Raw genomic sequence first — 16520 nt, 5'->3', positions numbered from 1 at the left:
AAATGGAATAATGTGTCCCTGAACAAAGGGGGGGTCAAAATCAAAAGTAACAGTCAGTATCTGATGTGGCCACCAACTGCTTTAAGTACTGCAGTGCATCTCCTCCTCATAGACTGCACCAGATTTGCCAGTTCTTGCTGTGAGATGTTACCCCACTCTTCCACCAAGGCACCTGCAAGTTCCCGGACATTTCTGGGGAGAATGGCCCTAGCTCTCACCCTCCGATCCAACAGGTCCCAGACGTGCTCAACGGAATTGAGATCCTGGCTCTTTGCTAACCATGGCAAAACACTTATATTCCTGTCTTGTAGGAAATAATGCACAGAACGAGCAGTATGGCTGGTGGCATTGTCACGCTGGAGGGTCATGTCAGGATGAGCCTGCAGGAAGTGTACCACATGAGGGAGGAGGATGTCTTCCCTGTAATACACAGCGTGGAGACTGCCTGCAATGACAACAAGCTCAGTCATATGATGCTGTGACACACCGCCCCAGACCACGACGGACCGTGCACCTCCAAATTGATCCCGCTCCAGAGTACAGGCCTCGGTGTAACGCTCATTCCTTCGACGATAAACGTGAATCTGACCATCACCCCTGGTGAGACAAAGTCACGACTCGTCAATGAAGAGCACTTTTTGGCAGTCCTGTCTGGTCCAGCGACGGTGGGTTTGTGCCCATAGGCGAAGCTGTTGCCGGTGATGTCTGGTGAGGACCTGCCTTACAACAGGCCTACAAGCCCTCAGTCCAGCCTCTCACAGCCTATTGCGGACAGTCTGAGCACTGATAGAGGGATTGTGCGTTCCTGGTGTAACTCGGGCAGTTGTTGTTGCCATCCTGTACCTGTCCCGCAGGTGTGATGTTTGCATGTACCGGTCCTGTGCAGGTGTTGTTACACGTGGTCTGCCACTGCGAGTAGGATCAGCTGTCCGTCCTGTCTCCCTGTTGCGCTGTCTTAGGCGTCTCACAGTACGGACATTGCAATTTATTGCCCTGGCCACATCTGCAGTCCTCATGACTCCTTGCAGCATGCCTAAGGCACGTTCACGCAGATGAGCAGGGACCCTGGGCATCTTTCTTTTGGTGTTTTTCAGAGTCAGTAGAAAGGCCTGTTTGGTGTCCTAAGTTTTCATAACTGTGACCTTAATTGCCTACCGTCTGTAAGCTGTTAGTGTCTTAATGACTGTTCCACAGGTGCATGTTCAATAATTGTTTATGGTTCATTGAACAAGCATGGGAAACAGTGTTTAAACCCTTTACAATGAAGATCTGTGAAGTTACTTGGATTTTTACAAATTATCTGTGGAAGACAGTGTCCTAAAAAAGGGACGTTTCTTTTTTGCTGAGTTTATATATACACTGCTCAAAAAAATAAAGGGAACACTTAAACAACACATCCTAGATTTGAATGAAAGAAATAATCTTCTTAAATACTTTTTTCTTTACATAGTTGAATGTGCTGACATCAAAATCACACAAAAATAATCAATGGAAATCCAATTTATCAACCCATGGAGGTCTGGATTTGGAGTCACACTCAAAATTAAAGTGGAAAACCACACTACAGGCTGATCCAACTTTGATGTAATGTCCTTAAAACAAGTCAAAATGAGGCTCAGTAGTGTGTGTGGCCTCCACGTGCCTGTATGACCTCCCTACAACGCCTGGGCATGCTCCTGATGAGGTGGGGGATGGTCTCCTGAGGGATCTCCTCCCAGACCTGGACTAAAGCATCCGCCAACTCCTGGACAGTCTGTGGTGCAACGTGGCGTTGGTGGATGGAGCGAGACATGATGTCCCAGATGTGCTCAATTGGATTCAGGTCTGGGGAACGGGCGGGCCAGTCCATAGCATCAATGCCTTCCTCTTGCAGGAACTGCTGACACACTCCAGCCACATGAGGTCTAGCATTGTCTTGCATTAGGAGGAACCCAGGGCCAACCGCACCAGCATATGGTCTCACAAGGGGTCTGAGGATCTCATCTCGGTACCTAATGGCAGTCAGGCTACCTCTGGCGAGCACATGGAGGGCTGTGCGGCCCCCTAAAGAAATGCCACCCCACACCATGACTGACCCACCGCCAAACCGGTCATGCTGGAGGATGTTGCAGGCAGCAGAATGTTCTCCACGGCGTCTCCAGACTCTGTCAAGTCTGTCACGTGCTCAGTGTGAACCTGCTTTCATCTGTGAAGAGCACAGGGAGCCAGTGGCGACTTTGCAAATCTTGGTGTTCTCTGGCAAATGCCAAACGTCCTGCACGGTGTTGGGCTGTAAGCACAACCCTCACCTGTGGACGTCGGGCCCTCATACCACCCTCATGGAGTCTGTTTCTGACCATTTGAGCAGACACATGCACGTTTGTGGCCTGCTGGAGGTCATTTTGCAGGGCTCTGGCAGTGCTCCTCCTGCTCCTCCTTGCACAAAGGCGGAGGTAGCGGTCCTGCTGCTGGGTTGTTGCCCTCCTACGGCCTCCTCCACGTCTCCTGATGTACTGGCCTGTCTCCTGGTAGCGCCTCCATGCTCTGGACACTACGCTGACAGACACAGCAAACCTTCTTGCCACAGCTCGCATTGATGTGCCATCCTGGATGAGCTGCACTACCTGAGCCACTTGTGTGGGTTAAAGACTCCGTCTCATGCTACCACTAGAGTGAAAGCACCACCAGCATTCAAAAGTGACCAAAACATCAGCCAGGAAGCATAGGAACTGAGAAGTGGTCTATGGTCACCAACTGCAGAACCACTCCTTTATTGGGGGTGTCTTGCTAATTGCCTATAATTTCCACCTGTTGTCTATTCCATTTGCACAACAGCATGTGAAATTTATTGTCAATCAGTGTTGCTTCCTAAGTGGACAGTTTGATTTCACAGAAGTGTGATTGACTTGGAGTTACATTGTGTTGTTTAAGTGTTCCCTTGCCATGATATCATTGCTGGTTCCATCTGACAAGCAAAATTTCATTTCCACTCATTTCATGATAGTTCTCTCACAGAGATAGGTTAAGTTCTTATTTTGAGAGTGTTAATATTTATCATCAATGGCTTATCGAGGAAGAAAATCAAGTGAGTTTGACAAACTCCAGAAGGAGAACTCTCAGATGAAGAGCGTCATCGAAAACTTGAGGAAGCAAAACATGGCTTTAAACCAACAGGATGACCAGGACAAGTTTTCAAGTTTTGTAAGGCTCATCAGTATTTCAAACATTTTTCAAAAATATCACTGTTTATTTTGTGGTTTCATAGACAGACAGTAGGCCTACATCCATAACATCTTTAGCTTAAAAGCTTTATATGACACACTGTAGAAACTATTTTGACTACTTCCCTTCTGCTATTCATTTCATACTGTACCATTGTGATCCAGGGCTATCAGGAGAGCTACCCAATCCCAGAGGGCCATCGGGGCTTCATCAGTGATGCCAGACTTCTGCAGATGCAGAGAGCTGAGAGAGAGGCCATGGAAGCAAAGCAAAGAAAGATAAGTGCTATCCATGAGAATTATGTCCGGACTGCTCTCATCGGGGTTGGCAGCACCTTCGCGCACCACTTCGTCCCCTCTATTCAGTGCATTCCGCGGCCGAAAGCTCCACCGAGGCCTTTGCCACGAAGGCTTGAACACATAGCTCTGGCCCCACTGAAGAACGTGGTGGGGGTGGACGGAGCCCAAGTTCGACCCGGATCTCACTCTCTGGAGTCCATCCAGGTGAATAAGTCATTCAGCAGCAGTAGCGTGCGGCCTGTTCCCGTCCCTCCCACTGGAGCTCCCTCCAAGAGGGGCAAGAAGAAGAAGGGCAGGCGGGGAGTCAAAGCCCTGAAAGTCCAGTTGGACCAGGGCTGTGCTGACAACAACGGACCCATTGACCTGATGGAGGAGGTGAGGGACATCGAGGCTCACCTGAAGGAGGAGGCCTGGAAGGTAGGATGGACTTTGAATTTATTGTAAATGTGAAAATTTGTGAAAACACAAGTGTAGACCTTACTGTGAAACCAACAGTGCAGTTCAAGAAGAGTTTGGAAAATATTTAACAAATAAACAATAATAATAATAAAAGTAACACAATGACATAACAATAACGACGCTATATACAGGGGGTATCGGTACCGAGTCAGTGTGCGGGGGTACAGATTAGTTAAGGGGGTACAGTGTGCGGGGGTACAGGTTAGAAAGGATACTATCTTTGACGGCATGATAGAGTAGATCCTAGAATACAGGATCTCTCTGTGTATTAGTTTATGTATATACTAGTTCTATATGCATTTCTATGATGGGAGCAATCTTTTCTGGTCTACGCCAAAGGTGGTACATGAGGTGAAGGCCATGGGCAGGAGAAGTTTGGGCTCGGCCATGTCCATGGGGGAAATAGCCACCAGCTCTCTGGGAAGCCTGAGCTCAGTGGATATGAACACCCCTGCGGAGCTCCGTGACTACTTGGATTTTGGGACCCCGGTAAAGTCGCGTGACAGCCCACCCAGGCCTGCTCCCCCTCCTACCAAGCCCAGGAGCAAACTGCCTCGGCCTACAAGGTTCCTTAGCCTGCAAAAGGCTGACACCGGCTCAGGTCAGTCCCTCTCATGTACTCACACTAATTTAAATTAGACAGGGAGATGAAGCTAGGTAGACTGATAGTAGGAAGGGAAGGGACACAAATGGCTTTAGCCCAGGGCTAAGACATTTTTCCACACTTGCTTTGCCTGTTGCACAGTGAGATAACCTTTGCTCAAGGCGAATTAGACCCTGCTTCTGAGCAGGGTGAGCACCAAAGAAATGTGTGCTAAATTTAAAATGATATATTACTAACTAAGATGTTCTAGTGTTAAAAGCTACAAACAGATATGGAAATGAGTAAATACATAAATACATACATACAGTTCACAGAGAGATAGATGTCTGCTGTCAACCCATAGACAAGAAGGCAGCCAGTGAGCCAAAGGGCCAAATAAAGAAAGGTCAGGACCAGGCCAGATTGCAGCCCCTGTCCAACCCAGAGCAGGCCCTGACTAAGACCTTTAAGCTGCTCCACTCTGCCTCTGATGACTGGTGAGCATTCACTGTAGACATGACCAATGGAGCTAGGCTAAAGGAAGCACAGTGTAGTGTCCTTGGAAATGTAGATTTGAGCTACAGAGCGTAGAAACTTCTGAAATTAAGAGACCAGAGTCCTAATTGATGAACATCTTTATAATGTTTTTGGAAAATGTTGTGGAAATTGCTTACGTTTCTTTCACTGGCTTGCAGGGAGAAGAAGATCGAGGGCTTGACCTCTCTCCGTGTGATGGCTCAGAACCACATGGACATACTGATGCCTAAACTCCATGATATCTGCCTTGCCATTATAAATGAGGTAGCTGTATTCATTCACTGCCCTATTCATTCATCTGCACAAATCTGCTACATTTGGAGAACAAGCCAAATTATTGTGTCATGTTTCTGATGTTCGTGGGTTGTACTGCTCAACATTAATAGTTGGTCCTGTGCGTATTATTATGATTCAGGTGAAGAACCTGCGCTCTGCAGTGTCCTGTGCTGCCATGGCCACACTGGGTGACATGTACGTTCACCTCCAGAGGGCCATGGACAGTGAGGTGGAGGGGACGGCACGCGTGCTGCTGTACAAAGCCAGCGAGGCCAACAACTTCATCCGGCAGGCCGCCAACTTTGCCCTGGGTCACATGGTGCAGAGCTGCACCCCTACCCGTGTCATGAATGCCCTGCTGGTCGGTGGGCTGAGGTAAAGAGGGAGAGGGGTCAATTAACACTCACTAAGGGGTAGATCCGGACTTCCACAAATGTTCACTTTGTCTCACATTGAAAGTTTGACTCGAATGGAAGTTAGGATTCACTCCAAACGGACCTGATGTGACAATTCAATAGATCATTGATATGTAGTGAACTTTCTGGTGCAAAATGGTCACTGCTCGCTTAAGTATACCACACATTAGATTAGATTCAACTTTATTGTCATTGAACAAGTACAAGTACAACGAAATGCAGTTAGTATCTGACCAGAAGTGCAAATAAAAAAGTGCAAAAAATGTGAAGGGTCCCTGATGCGCTGGAGGTCTCCGATGGCAGGGAGCTGGGCACCAGTGATGTGGTGGGTGGTTTTCTTTGCATTGAGGGCCAGGTTGTTGTCAGCGCACCATGCATCCAGGTGCTTGACCTCCTCCCTGTAGGCTGACTCGTCATTGTCACTGATCAGACCTACCACCGTGGTAGGTCTGATCAAAATGTTGTTTAAACGCTGAGCTGACACGGAACCCAAACTGGCTGCGCGCGTGCGCCATAGTGTTGACAGTCCCAAAATAAAACAACTAATTTACAAAAAACACTGCAGCACAAACAAGTTACAACGTGAAATCGCCTCTATCCCATTCAGACCTTAGAGGACCAAACTACATCTCCCATAATGCAACGCCCGCACCAGCTCAGCTAACCGTCTGCATCACAGAAAGGCATGCTAGCTAGCAACAGCAGCACTTTTAGCACTCTGTAAACTATATTAATAACAACAATAAAACTCTGAAAGTTACATGTTTCTATAGTCTCACATTCCCTTATAACAATATCTACAGCATTAACCTTGGGATGTTTTATTTATTTCACGTTATGGACTTCTACAAAGGAGTAATCTGCAAGACACACCTTTCTCTCTGGGTTTTCTCGGACTGAAGAGAACGGCAGCTACGGGTAGCACCAGGGTGTTAGTAGGTGACGCATGCACCCAGATGAAATAAAATATATTTAATGAAACAAAACCCGAAGATGTTAACATCATTCAGCTACTGTAACTGCCTACCTAACATCAACAGGCAGCACCAGTAGCGCAACAATTAAAAATGGACACCAAAAGTAAAGTTCCTGGCGATCAAAGCGATCTGACTCCCCCCTTCTGTCTGAACTTGGAATATTCCTGTTCGCGGTCTTTGGCCCTCAACCTGGTTGTTCTGTTCTGCGTTGTGTACTATTCTAATAATTTGAAGTTTGATGGAATAACCATTTTAACTCTACAAATACATTTCGTATTAGGCTACATGTCTGACTCCTGACCTATTTAGAGTGTTTATAGGCTGTTTAATACGACATGTAGCCTATTTGAAATTATGAGTGCTTCTTACAGTCACCTTTTCCTTTTGTTTACTTAAATATGGTTTGGTTTCAATATTTCAAAACCAAATGGTAGGTTATACGCCACAGCTTTCAGCCAATCAGCATTCAGGGGTCAAACCACCCGGTTTATAATTTCAATTATCTCGCCAACCCCCTCGTTACCACTCTGGGTAGCAGAGTTTCAGTTGTGTTTACATCTGTAGGTCTGATATCTGATTGGAAGTTCACTTTTATAGTAGCATATTGGTTAACAACTCACATTGTTTTATTTTAACAACTCAGAGGCTTTTAAGAATCTTAGATTCATTGTCTCTCTCTTTTTCTTTGTTCCTGACCTGCGCTAGTGAGATACACTCTCTCTCTCTCCACCCCAGCGACTCTTGGGGCATGGCCTTTCAGGCTATGACTTCTCTCTCTCTCTCCCTCTCTGATCATGCATAAGGTATTGCATTGTAATGTTTGTTAATGCCTTGTATATGATTTCATAATGTTAAATACCTTTCCACTCTCAGTCTAATTCTTGCAAGTCAATGTCAACTCATTGCCTAATGCTTGCTTGCATATTTTAAGTATCTTTATAGCGTAAAATATAAACATTTTAATGTATAGTTATATATCAAATACTACCAACTACAAAGTCAATCAATTTAATATACACCATCACAAATATTCACATGTTTTCATTTAGGCAGGTCTTAAGAAACATTATGATATTAAACCTCTACGGGATCAGTGTCCCCCCCGCGGGACGGTTGAGCTAATATAGGCAAATGTGATTAGCATGAGGTTGTAAGTAACAAAAACATTTCCCAGGACAGATATGGGCAGAAAGCTTAAATTCTTGTTAATTTAACTGCACTGTCCAATTTACAGTAGGTATTACAGTGAAAGAATATCAATCTATTTGTTTGAGAAGAGTGCACAATGTATTGATAAACCAATTAGGCACATTTGGGCAGTCTTGATACAACATTTTGAACAGATATACAATGGTTCATTGGATCAGTCTAAGACTTTGCACTGACACTGCTGCCATCTAGTGACCAAAATCGAAATTGCGCCTGGGCTGGAATATAAATACATTTATAAATATGTATATTTATAGGCAATGAGTTGACATTGACTAGCAAGAATTGGACTGAGAGTGGAAAGGTATTTAACATTATGAAATCATATACAAGGCACTATGATCAAATACCTTATTAATTATCTGATAAATCTTGAACAAATCATTTAAAATAGCGTTTATAAATGTGTAAATAACTATTTATAGATTTCTCATTGACATTTACAAATGTAGGAATAATGATTAATAAATGGTAATTGAACTCTTCACAAACAGTTTATAAATGGTATATTAAGTGACCTTAATATAAAGTCCAACTGAACATTTTGATCCATCGATGAGACTTCATCAATACAATCCATTATCATTCGTCTCCTAACTCATGTATCTCTATGACATGTAACTGATGTGCTCTGTTTTTCCTTCCTCAGCCACCGTAACGCTGCGGTGAGGAGCTGCACTGCTCAGCACCTGGAGAGACTGGCTGAGGTCATGGGGATGTCTCGTCTCCTGTCGGGGAAGAAAGACCTCACTGACCGTTTCTTGATTGCCGTCAGTAAACTGGCTGTGGACCCTGCACAGGAAGTCAGGTGGGATGTTCCTCCTGTAAAGTCGCTTGCTTAAACATAATGGCCGGCCTTAATTTAGGCCGTGATTCAATCCATGGCTCGCTATAGCACTAGATCGCCGACAATGCAGCTTGTAAAGGTAATTTACTCTTGAGTCGACATCTGCAGCGTTTACCACGAATACAAATTGAAATTGCCTTTAAAAGCCACATTGTCAGCTGTCTACAGCATCTATGCTAAAGGGTGTCATGGATTGAATTGCGGATTTTAGGTATTCCAAAACAACCACAGGTTCTCTTGGAGGGGAATAGTAATTGAAAACAGATAGGAAAAATTATAAACACAAATAAGTGCTACGTGGCATAGGAAAATCCAAGTCCAGGCACTCATGTGGGTTTGAAAGTTAAAAAGCCAAAAGCTTAGCCGAAGCCAAAGGATGTTCTTCTCCCATCGCCAACTAGCGACCTCCTGTGGTGACCAATGCACGCTGACACGGTCGCCAGGTGTATGGTGTTTTCTCCAACACATTGGTGCAGCTGGCTTCCAGGTTAAGCGGGCTTTGTGTCAAGAAGTAGTACGGTTTGGCTGGGTTATGTTTCGCAGGACGCACGGCTCTCGACCCTCTTGCAAATTCGACCTAATGTATGTCTTATTTTGATGGGATATTTTTTCTCAGGTTGCCATCGTTTGAGTACTGTTTTTAATCACAGACAGGAGAAATTATTTGATATGTTGCACGTTTAAGATGATATTAATATCTTTGTCCACAGGCATCATGGTCGCAATATCTTGAGAAACGTGGCCACCAATGGCGACTTTGCTAAAATGTGGGACAAATTCGCTCCGAGGAAAGAGCGAGAATCCTTGAGGGAGGTCATCTCAAAGGTTAACCTCAAAGAAAGGTACATTCTCTCTGGATGATTAGAAGAAGTATGACAAATGAGCTGATATGATTACAGAACTCCAATCCCACTGGGCACAGACATCAGTTCAATGTCTAGTTTTGATTTAAATTTGGGAAATCAACCAATGTGAAATTAACCAAAAATATTGGTGAAAATTTGGGTGAAAAAAATCCAATTGTGTTTTCCACATTGATTCACCGCCATCACATAGATTTTTTGTTGTTGTTGAAATGAGGTGGAAACAACGTTTATTCAACCAGTTTTGGCCCAATGGGATGAATTTAATATACTGTAAGATTATATCTTTCTGTCTTTTCTCTTTTTCAACAGGAATATCTGAATAATCCCCAACTTGACTATATGTTTGTATCTAAATATTTGCACATTTCCCAACTTGACTATTATCCCCTCCAGTCCCCAAACTCCAATATTTTCGCTCATTCTAAGAAATTTGACACTATCATCCAAACCCCCATGTAAATGCATCTTTAAGCTGCATCGACTCCCTGTCCAAGTCCTGAATTCACTATAAGGCAATATGAACCACATTCAAAGCACTAAATGACCTTTCCTCGAAGTTCCTATCTGATCTACCAGCTCAATAGTGGTCTACTGAAACCATACTCACCATCTCAGGGGGTGCTCAGATCATCAACCACTGACCTCCACACCATCCTCAAAACCAGCAGTCCTCTTTTGGAGGCAGATTGGTCAGTGCTCCTGTATGGCACCAACATTGTGGATTTTCATCCAATGCTTCTGGACTATGAGAACATTCTTTGGACAATAAAACTAGGTAAAATGGAAGCTGGCTACAGTCTCAGTTTTATCCTCCAAGACAGTGTGAGGATGTGTAACAACAATACCTGTAGTTTAATTTCATGATCAGGGCCAGATTACCGAATGGGCACGCAGGGCACCTGCCCTGTGGGCCCCGACCTCCAGGGAATATCATCATAACATCCAAAACTAAAAGTAGAGCGGATGTATATTACAGTACGTGGACGTTTTACAATTCGTTTCATAATTTGTAGCCATGTTTAATATAAATTTGTGCTCATTTTGTAGAAATTCGTGAGCATTTAAAAACATTTAGTGGGGATGTTTTATATCAATTTGCTTACTGGTGCAAAAAAAAATGCATGAAATGTATGCATTCACTACTGTAAGTCGCTCTGGATAAGAGTGTCTGCTAAATGACTAAAATGTAATAGTAAATGGTGCTCTTCCATGCCGTCTCGAGGAGGGGTGCGTCACTTGAGTGGGTTGAGTCACTGACGTGATCCTCCTGTCTGGGTTAGTGCCCCCCCTTGGGTTGTGCCGTGGCGGAGATCTTTGTGGGCTATACTCGGCCCTGTCTCAGGATGGTAAGTTGGTGATTGAAGATATCCCTCTAGTGGTGTGGGGGCTGTGCTTTGGCAAACTGGATAGGGTTATATCCTGCCTGTTTGGCCCTGTCCGGGGGTATCGTCGGATGGGGCCACAGTGTCTCCCGACCTCTCCTGTCTCAGCCTCCAGTATTTATGCTGCAGTAGTTTATGTGTCGGGGAGCTAGGGTCAGTCTGTTATATCTGGAGTATTTCTCCTGTCTTATCCGGTGTCCTGTGTGAATATAAGTATGCTCTCTCTAATTCTCTCTTTCTCTCTCTCTCTCTCTCTCTCTTTCTCTCTCTCTCTTTCTCTCTCTCTCTCTCTCTCTCGGAGGACCTGAGCCCTAGGACCATGCCTCAGGACTACCTGGCCTGATGACTCCTTGCTGTCCCCAGTCCACCTGGCTGTGCTGCTGCTCCAGTTTCAACTGTTCTGCCTGCGGTTATGGAACCCTGACCTGTTCACCGGACGTGCTCCTTGTCCCAGACTTGCTGTTTTCAACTCTGTAGAGACAGCTGGAGCAGTAGAGATACTCTGAATGATCGGCTATGAAAAGCCAACTGACACTTTCTCCTGAGGTGCTGACCTGTTGCACCCTCGACAACCACTGTGATTATTATTATTTGACCCTGCTGGTCATCTATGAACATTTTAACATCTTGGCCATGTTCTGTTATAAACGCATTTTATAAACTGATTTGCATTTTAATGAGGGAAATAAGTATTTGACCCCTCTGCAAAACATGACTTAGTACTTGGTGGCAAAAACCTTGTTGGCAATCACAGAGGTCAGACCTTGTCCCAGTCCTCTTTGCAGATCTTCTCCAAGTCATTAAGGTTTCGAGGCTGACGTTTGGCAACTCGAACCTTCAGCTCCCTCCACAGATTTTCTATGGGATTAAGGTTTGGAGACTGGCTAGGCCACTCCAGGACCTTAATGTGTTTCTTCTTGAGCCACTCCTTTGTTGCCTTGGCCGTGTGTTTTGGGTCATTGTCATCCTGGAATACCCATCCACGACCCATTTTCAATGCACTGGCTGAGGGATGGAGGTTCTCACCCAAGATTTGACGGTACATGGCCCCGTCCATCGTCCCTTTGATGCGGTGAAGTTGTCCAGTCACCTTAGCAGAAAAACACCCCCAAAGCATAATGTTTCCACCTCCATGTTTGACGGTGGGGATGGTGTTCTTGGGGTCATAGGCAGCATTCCTCCAAACACGGCGAGTTGAGGTGATGCCAAAGAGCTCCATTTGGTCTCATCTGACCACAACACTTTCACCCAGTTGTCCTCTGAATCATTCAGATGTTCATTGGCAAACTTCAGACGGGCATGTATATGTGCTTTCTTGAACAGGGGGACCTTGCGGGCGCTGCTGGATTTCAGTCCTTCACGTTTAGTGTGTTAGCAATTGTTTTCTTGGTGACTATGGTCCCAGCTGCCTTGAGATCATTGACAAGATCCTCCTGTGTAGTTCTGGGCTGATTCCTCACCGTTGTCATGATCATTGCAACTCCACGAGGTGAGATCTTGCATGGAGCCCCAGACCGAGGGAGTATGACAGTTCTTTTGTGTTTCTTCCATTTGCGAATAATCGCTCCAACTGTTGTCACCTTCTCACCAAGCTGCTTGGCGATGGTCTTGTAGCCCATTCCAGCCTTGTGTAGGGCTACAATCTTGTCCCTGACATCCTTGGAGAGCTCTTTGGTCTTGGTTATGGTGAAGAGTTTGGAATATGATTGATTGATTGCTTCTGTGGACAGGTGTCTTTTATACAGGTAACAAGCTGAGATTAGGAGCACTCCCTTTTAAGAATGTGCTCCTAATCTCAGCTCGTTAACTGTATAAAAGACACCTGGGAGCCAGAAATCTTTCTGATTGAGAGGGGTCAAATACTTATTTCCCTCATTAAAATGCAAATTGATTTATAACATTTTTGACATGCGTTTTTCTGGATTTTTTTGTTATTCTGTTTCTCACTGTTCAAATAAACCTACCATTAAAATTATAGACTGGTTTCTTTGTCAGTGGGCAAACGTACAAAATCAGCGGGGGATCAAATACTTTTTTCCCTCACTGTAGCTAGTTAGAGCACAAGTGGAAAAGCGTAGTCACTGGTGGGGACAAAAATAATGTTTGCTTCTTTCAGATGGCAATGTTGTCATTAGCTAGCAAAGTTTGTTAGAAAAAATGTATTGGTCTCCACTCAATCTCTTAGCTAGCAAGCTAATGTTTCACTGCAACTAAAGTCAATCTGGAGACCTCAAAATGAAGACGCAAGGTTTTGCTACTAATAAGTTGCCTTCTTTAGAAATTGCATCGTGTTTTTAAGCCATAGTAATGCACTTTAGACCAAATCTTCAGCTGGCCGTCCTGGCAGTCCTGAAATGAACGTTCAAAACAATATTGTGATGAAACGTGCAACCCATGTATAGCTCAGTAGTCTCAGAACCCAGAACCAAATTTTGCATGCATGCTGGCCATCTACTAGATTTTGATCTGGGGGCAGACCAACCTGGTCTCAGAGCATTTTGTATTATTATAGTTTTTTTAATTAACCATTATTTAACTAGGCAAGTCAGTATGTATTCTGTATGTAAATCCGAGACACTCCAGTTAGTATGATATGTTACGTTTCGTATGGTATGTATTAATTTCTGGTTGTCCATCACCCATTTTGTATGATATATTACAATTCGTATTATGTTACAAATTTGCAAAACGTACAATATGTTACAAATTTGGTACACGTATTATATGTCAAGAATTTGTGAAATGTATGATATGCTACAAATTCTAGCTAGGTGGGTAGCGTTACCTGGTTGGCATTAGCTAGTTAGGTTTAAAGGGGAAGAGTTAACTAAAAGGGTTAAGGTTAGGGTTAACTAAAAGGGTTAAGTTTATGTTTAGGGGAAGTGTTGGCTAACATGCTAAGTATTTGCAAAGTAGCTTAAAAGTAGTAAGTAGATGAAAAGTTGCTAATTAACTAAAATGCAAAAGTTTTCCATGATGAGATTTGAACTCACAACCTTTTCACCCAAGTTTAGTCAAAACCGGGCCAGTGGTGTCTGAGAGATCGCGTGTGACTAACTAACTGAGCATTGTACGTACGAACGGACGGAGACAGATCCACCCTCTGATTTCATCGTGGGTGACAATGAGTGAACCAACAAATATAAATGTATTTTCACACAAACTTTTTTTATTGTTGAATTAACAAATAATGTCATCATCGTATAGTATCCAGTATTTTGAAGCTGTCACTTTCAACTGCTCCTTTTGCAGACGTGTTTGTCCATAAAAGGGCATACAGTGGCGCCACACCCCCAACACACCTCCAGAGAGTGGCAAATCGGTGTCTGCATCTTGCACTCCTTACACCCGCCCACAACCCTCCCACTTGATTCCACCCCATGTCTCTGCTGACTGATGAGCTTCTCGAGGGCTTGCTTCGTGGCCGGGTCGCCACAGTGCGCGATGCCGTTCACCGCCACCCGCTTTGGATCTTTAACGCAGTCCTCCTCATGCCCAATGACGGTGGAGGGCAGCCAGGCTGTATCGTATCCGCTCTGTTGCCACGAGCACCACATTGCTACATTCTGCCTATCCATCTTCTTCACGCGGCCCACCCGGACCTTCAGCTGCAATACCACATGTTCTCCAGTGGGGCACCCACCGGGGTAACCCTGCGCCTTGGCTATGTCCCGACTGCAGTAGACCCCCGGGCCCAACGTGCCCCCCGCCAAGGGCCGGAACCCCCCTGTGATGATGGCTCGAGCGCTGTCACGGTGGGTGCCATGGTACATGGTGTAGCCTTGTCTGCCCCGTGGTGCCTGACCAGGTTTCAGGACAATCTGCTTCTCAACCACAGCCTCCCAACCGGTGAACTGCACCAACTTCGCTGGCATGGCTCTGCTAACGGACACACAGTTGACACCAATTTGTAAACTGATGAGATCAATCAATCAAATGTATTTATAAAGACCTTTATACATCAGTAGTTATCACAAAGTGCTTTACAGTAACCCAGCCTAGACCCCAAAGTGCAAGCAAAGCAGAAGTGAGAGCACAGTGGCTTGGAAAGATTCCCATATAGGAACGTGGAGAGGAACCCAGCTCAGAGAGCCTATCCTCTTCTGGCTGTACCTCATAATCATCAGTGACAAAATCTATGACTCATAGCATACGTATCGGTGAATCGTTGTGACATATGAAATATGAGTGAGAGTGTAATCAATGTGTAATAAGTACGGAAACAATTTATGAACATGTTAAATTATTATGTGACATGGAGTCATTATTCAGGTCCTGATTGGTCAAGAAGCTTATTTGACGCATCAAATAATGTTATTTGACGTGTATCTTTTTGACACGCCAAGACCCAAACGGCATTCCATATGTACCGGGTTAGGCTATATGTGTTGTACACTCACATCAATAATGTATTGATGAAAAAACATATTGAAGACATAGATATAGAGAGGTTTTCTTTTCTAAAATCTAACCACTGAAATTATTATTTACTCAAAGTATGTTTCCATGATTTATTCCCTCCCAAAAGATTATTGACTAAATCTAAATTCAATCTGAAGCGCCGAAGATCCACTTTATAGGGCGATTGACAAAGGCAATGTTCCCGCAGTTGCGGATACTGCATTCACGGTACACGCTGCATATGTCGGCTCAATCAGAAATGTTATTTAAACGTGAACTACAACACAGATATTCTCAGCTACTCATTGAGTACAAAGTATGATGTCGTAATGTATACAAGGTGCCATTGAACAACACAAACCTCTTCCTTTTCGACTGAACTAAACTCCATCTTCTCCCTCTATAAGAGTATTTTGTATAGTCACCACCAGGGCTGGGGTCAATTCAGTGAATAATTTAATTCAAATTTCCCATCATTTATTATGAAGACTTTTCATTTTACTGAACTAACTGAATTAAAGTCAACCCTGATCACCAATACAGCTGTACGGTGGTAATTTGTCAGGACTGTGAGGGAAAGCAAAACATAACATATCTAACATGTAAGTTAGATAGTAACAACAATAAATCCAGTACTGTATAGTTACCGCTGTAGAAAAACTCAAATCTATGCCTTATAGATCCCAATGTTGTGCAACTGACTGGCTGTGGATACGTTGCAAAAATATTTTTACATTGTTTCTACCTTTTTCAGGTAATTAACCTACCCGTTCTACCTCCAATGTTTTGACAGTGTATCTCTGATAGCTTCACTTTCGATTTTTCAGCTCAACAAAGCTTCCTTGCGTGACATCCATGGACATCATACGCAATGGAATCTCTTCAAACAATATCCCGTTTGCTTTAGAGATCACATTCACTTTCATTTTAAAGTGCTGTACACGGAATCCCTCATTATTGTATTCATGCTATTCCATATCGTAACGCTAACCCCATTCTCATTGCAAGACATGCCAGGCAATGTTGCCCTCTAGTGTTTTTTTTTTCATCATGGGTTGTGGTTAATT

At 44.1% G+C, this 16520-nt stretch overlaps 2 protein-coding genes across 5 annotated transcripts; one reads left to right on the top strand and one right to left on the bottom strand.

Moving 5' to 3' along the window:
- Positions 1–2929: 2929 nt before the first annotated feature.
- On the top strand, positions 2930–11394 carry LOC115178460 (TOG array regulator of axonemal microtubules protein 2-like). 4 transcript variants are annotated; one of them, XM_029739649.1, is made up of 9 exons: positions 2930–3180; positions 3366–3917; positions 4299–4560; positions 4871–5039; positions 5238–5343; positions 5495–5730; positions 8607–8765; positions 9515–9646; positions 11354–11394. In XM_029739649.1, exons 1-9 carry the CDS (start codon positions 3040–3042, stop codon positions 11358–11360), a joined length of 1764 nt encoding a protein of 587 aa, XP_029595509.1. In that variant the 5' UTR covers positions 2930–3039; the 3' UTR covers positions 11361–11394. The 4 variants fall into 4 exon arrangements, with proteins under 4 accessions (XP_029595509.1, XP_029595508.1, XP_029595510.1 ...); XM_029739648.1 differs by lacking the exon at positions 11354–11394 and adding an exon at positions 9980–10456; XM_029739650.1 differs by lacking the exon at positions 11354–11394 and having other exon boundaries at positions 4907–5039; positions 9515–9787.
- Positions 11395–14199: 2805 nt separating this feature from the next.
- LOC115178464 (uncharacterized) lies at positions 14200–16245 on the bottom strand. Its single transcript, XM_029739656.1, has 2 exons — positions 16221–16245; positions 14200–14931 (listed from the first exon to the last, which is right to left on the bottom strand). Exon 2 carries the CDS (start codon positions 14925–14927, stop codon positions 14286–14288), a length of 642 nt encoding a protein of 213 aa, XP_029595516.1. The 5' UTR covers positions 14928–14931; positions 16221–16245; the 3' UTR covers positions 14200–14285.
- Positions 16246–16520: the final 275 nt, after the last annotated feature.

The sequence above is a fragment of the Salmo trutta genome, chromosome 38, assembly GCF_901001165.1.
Source record: "Salmo trutta chromosome 38, fSalTru1.1, whole genome shotgun sequence".
NCBI lineage: Eukaryota > Metazoa > Chordata > Actinopteri > Salmoniformes > Salmonidae > Salmo > Salmo trutta.
The sequence above is the reverse complement of the archived record's forward strand: the minus strand, read 5'-3'. Positions and strand labels throughout refer to the sequence as shown.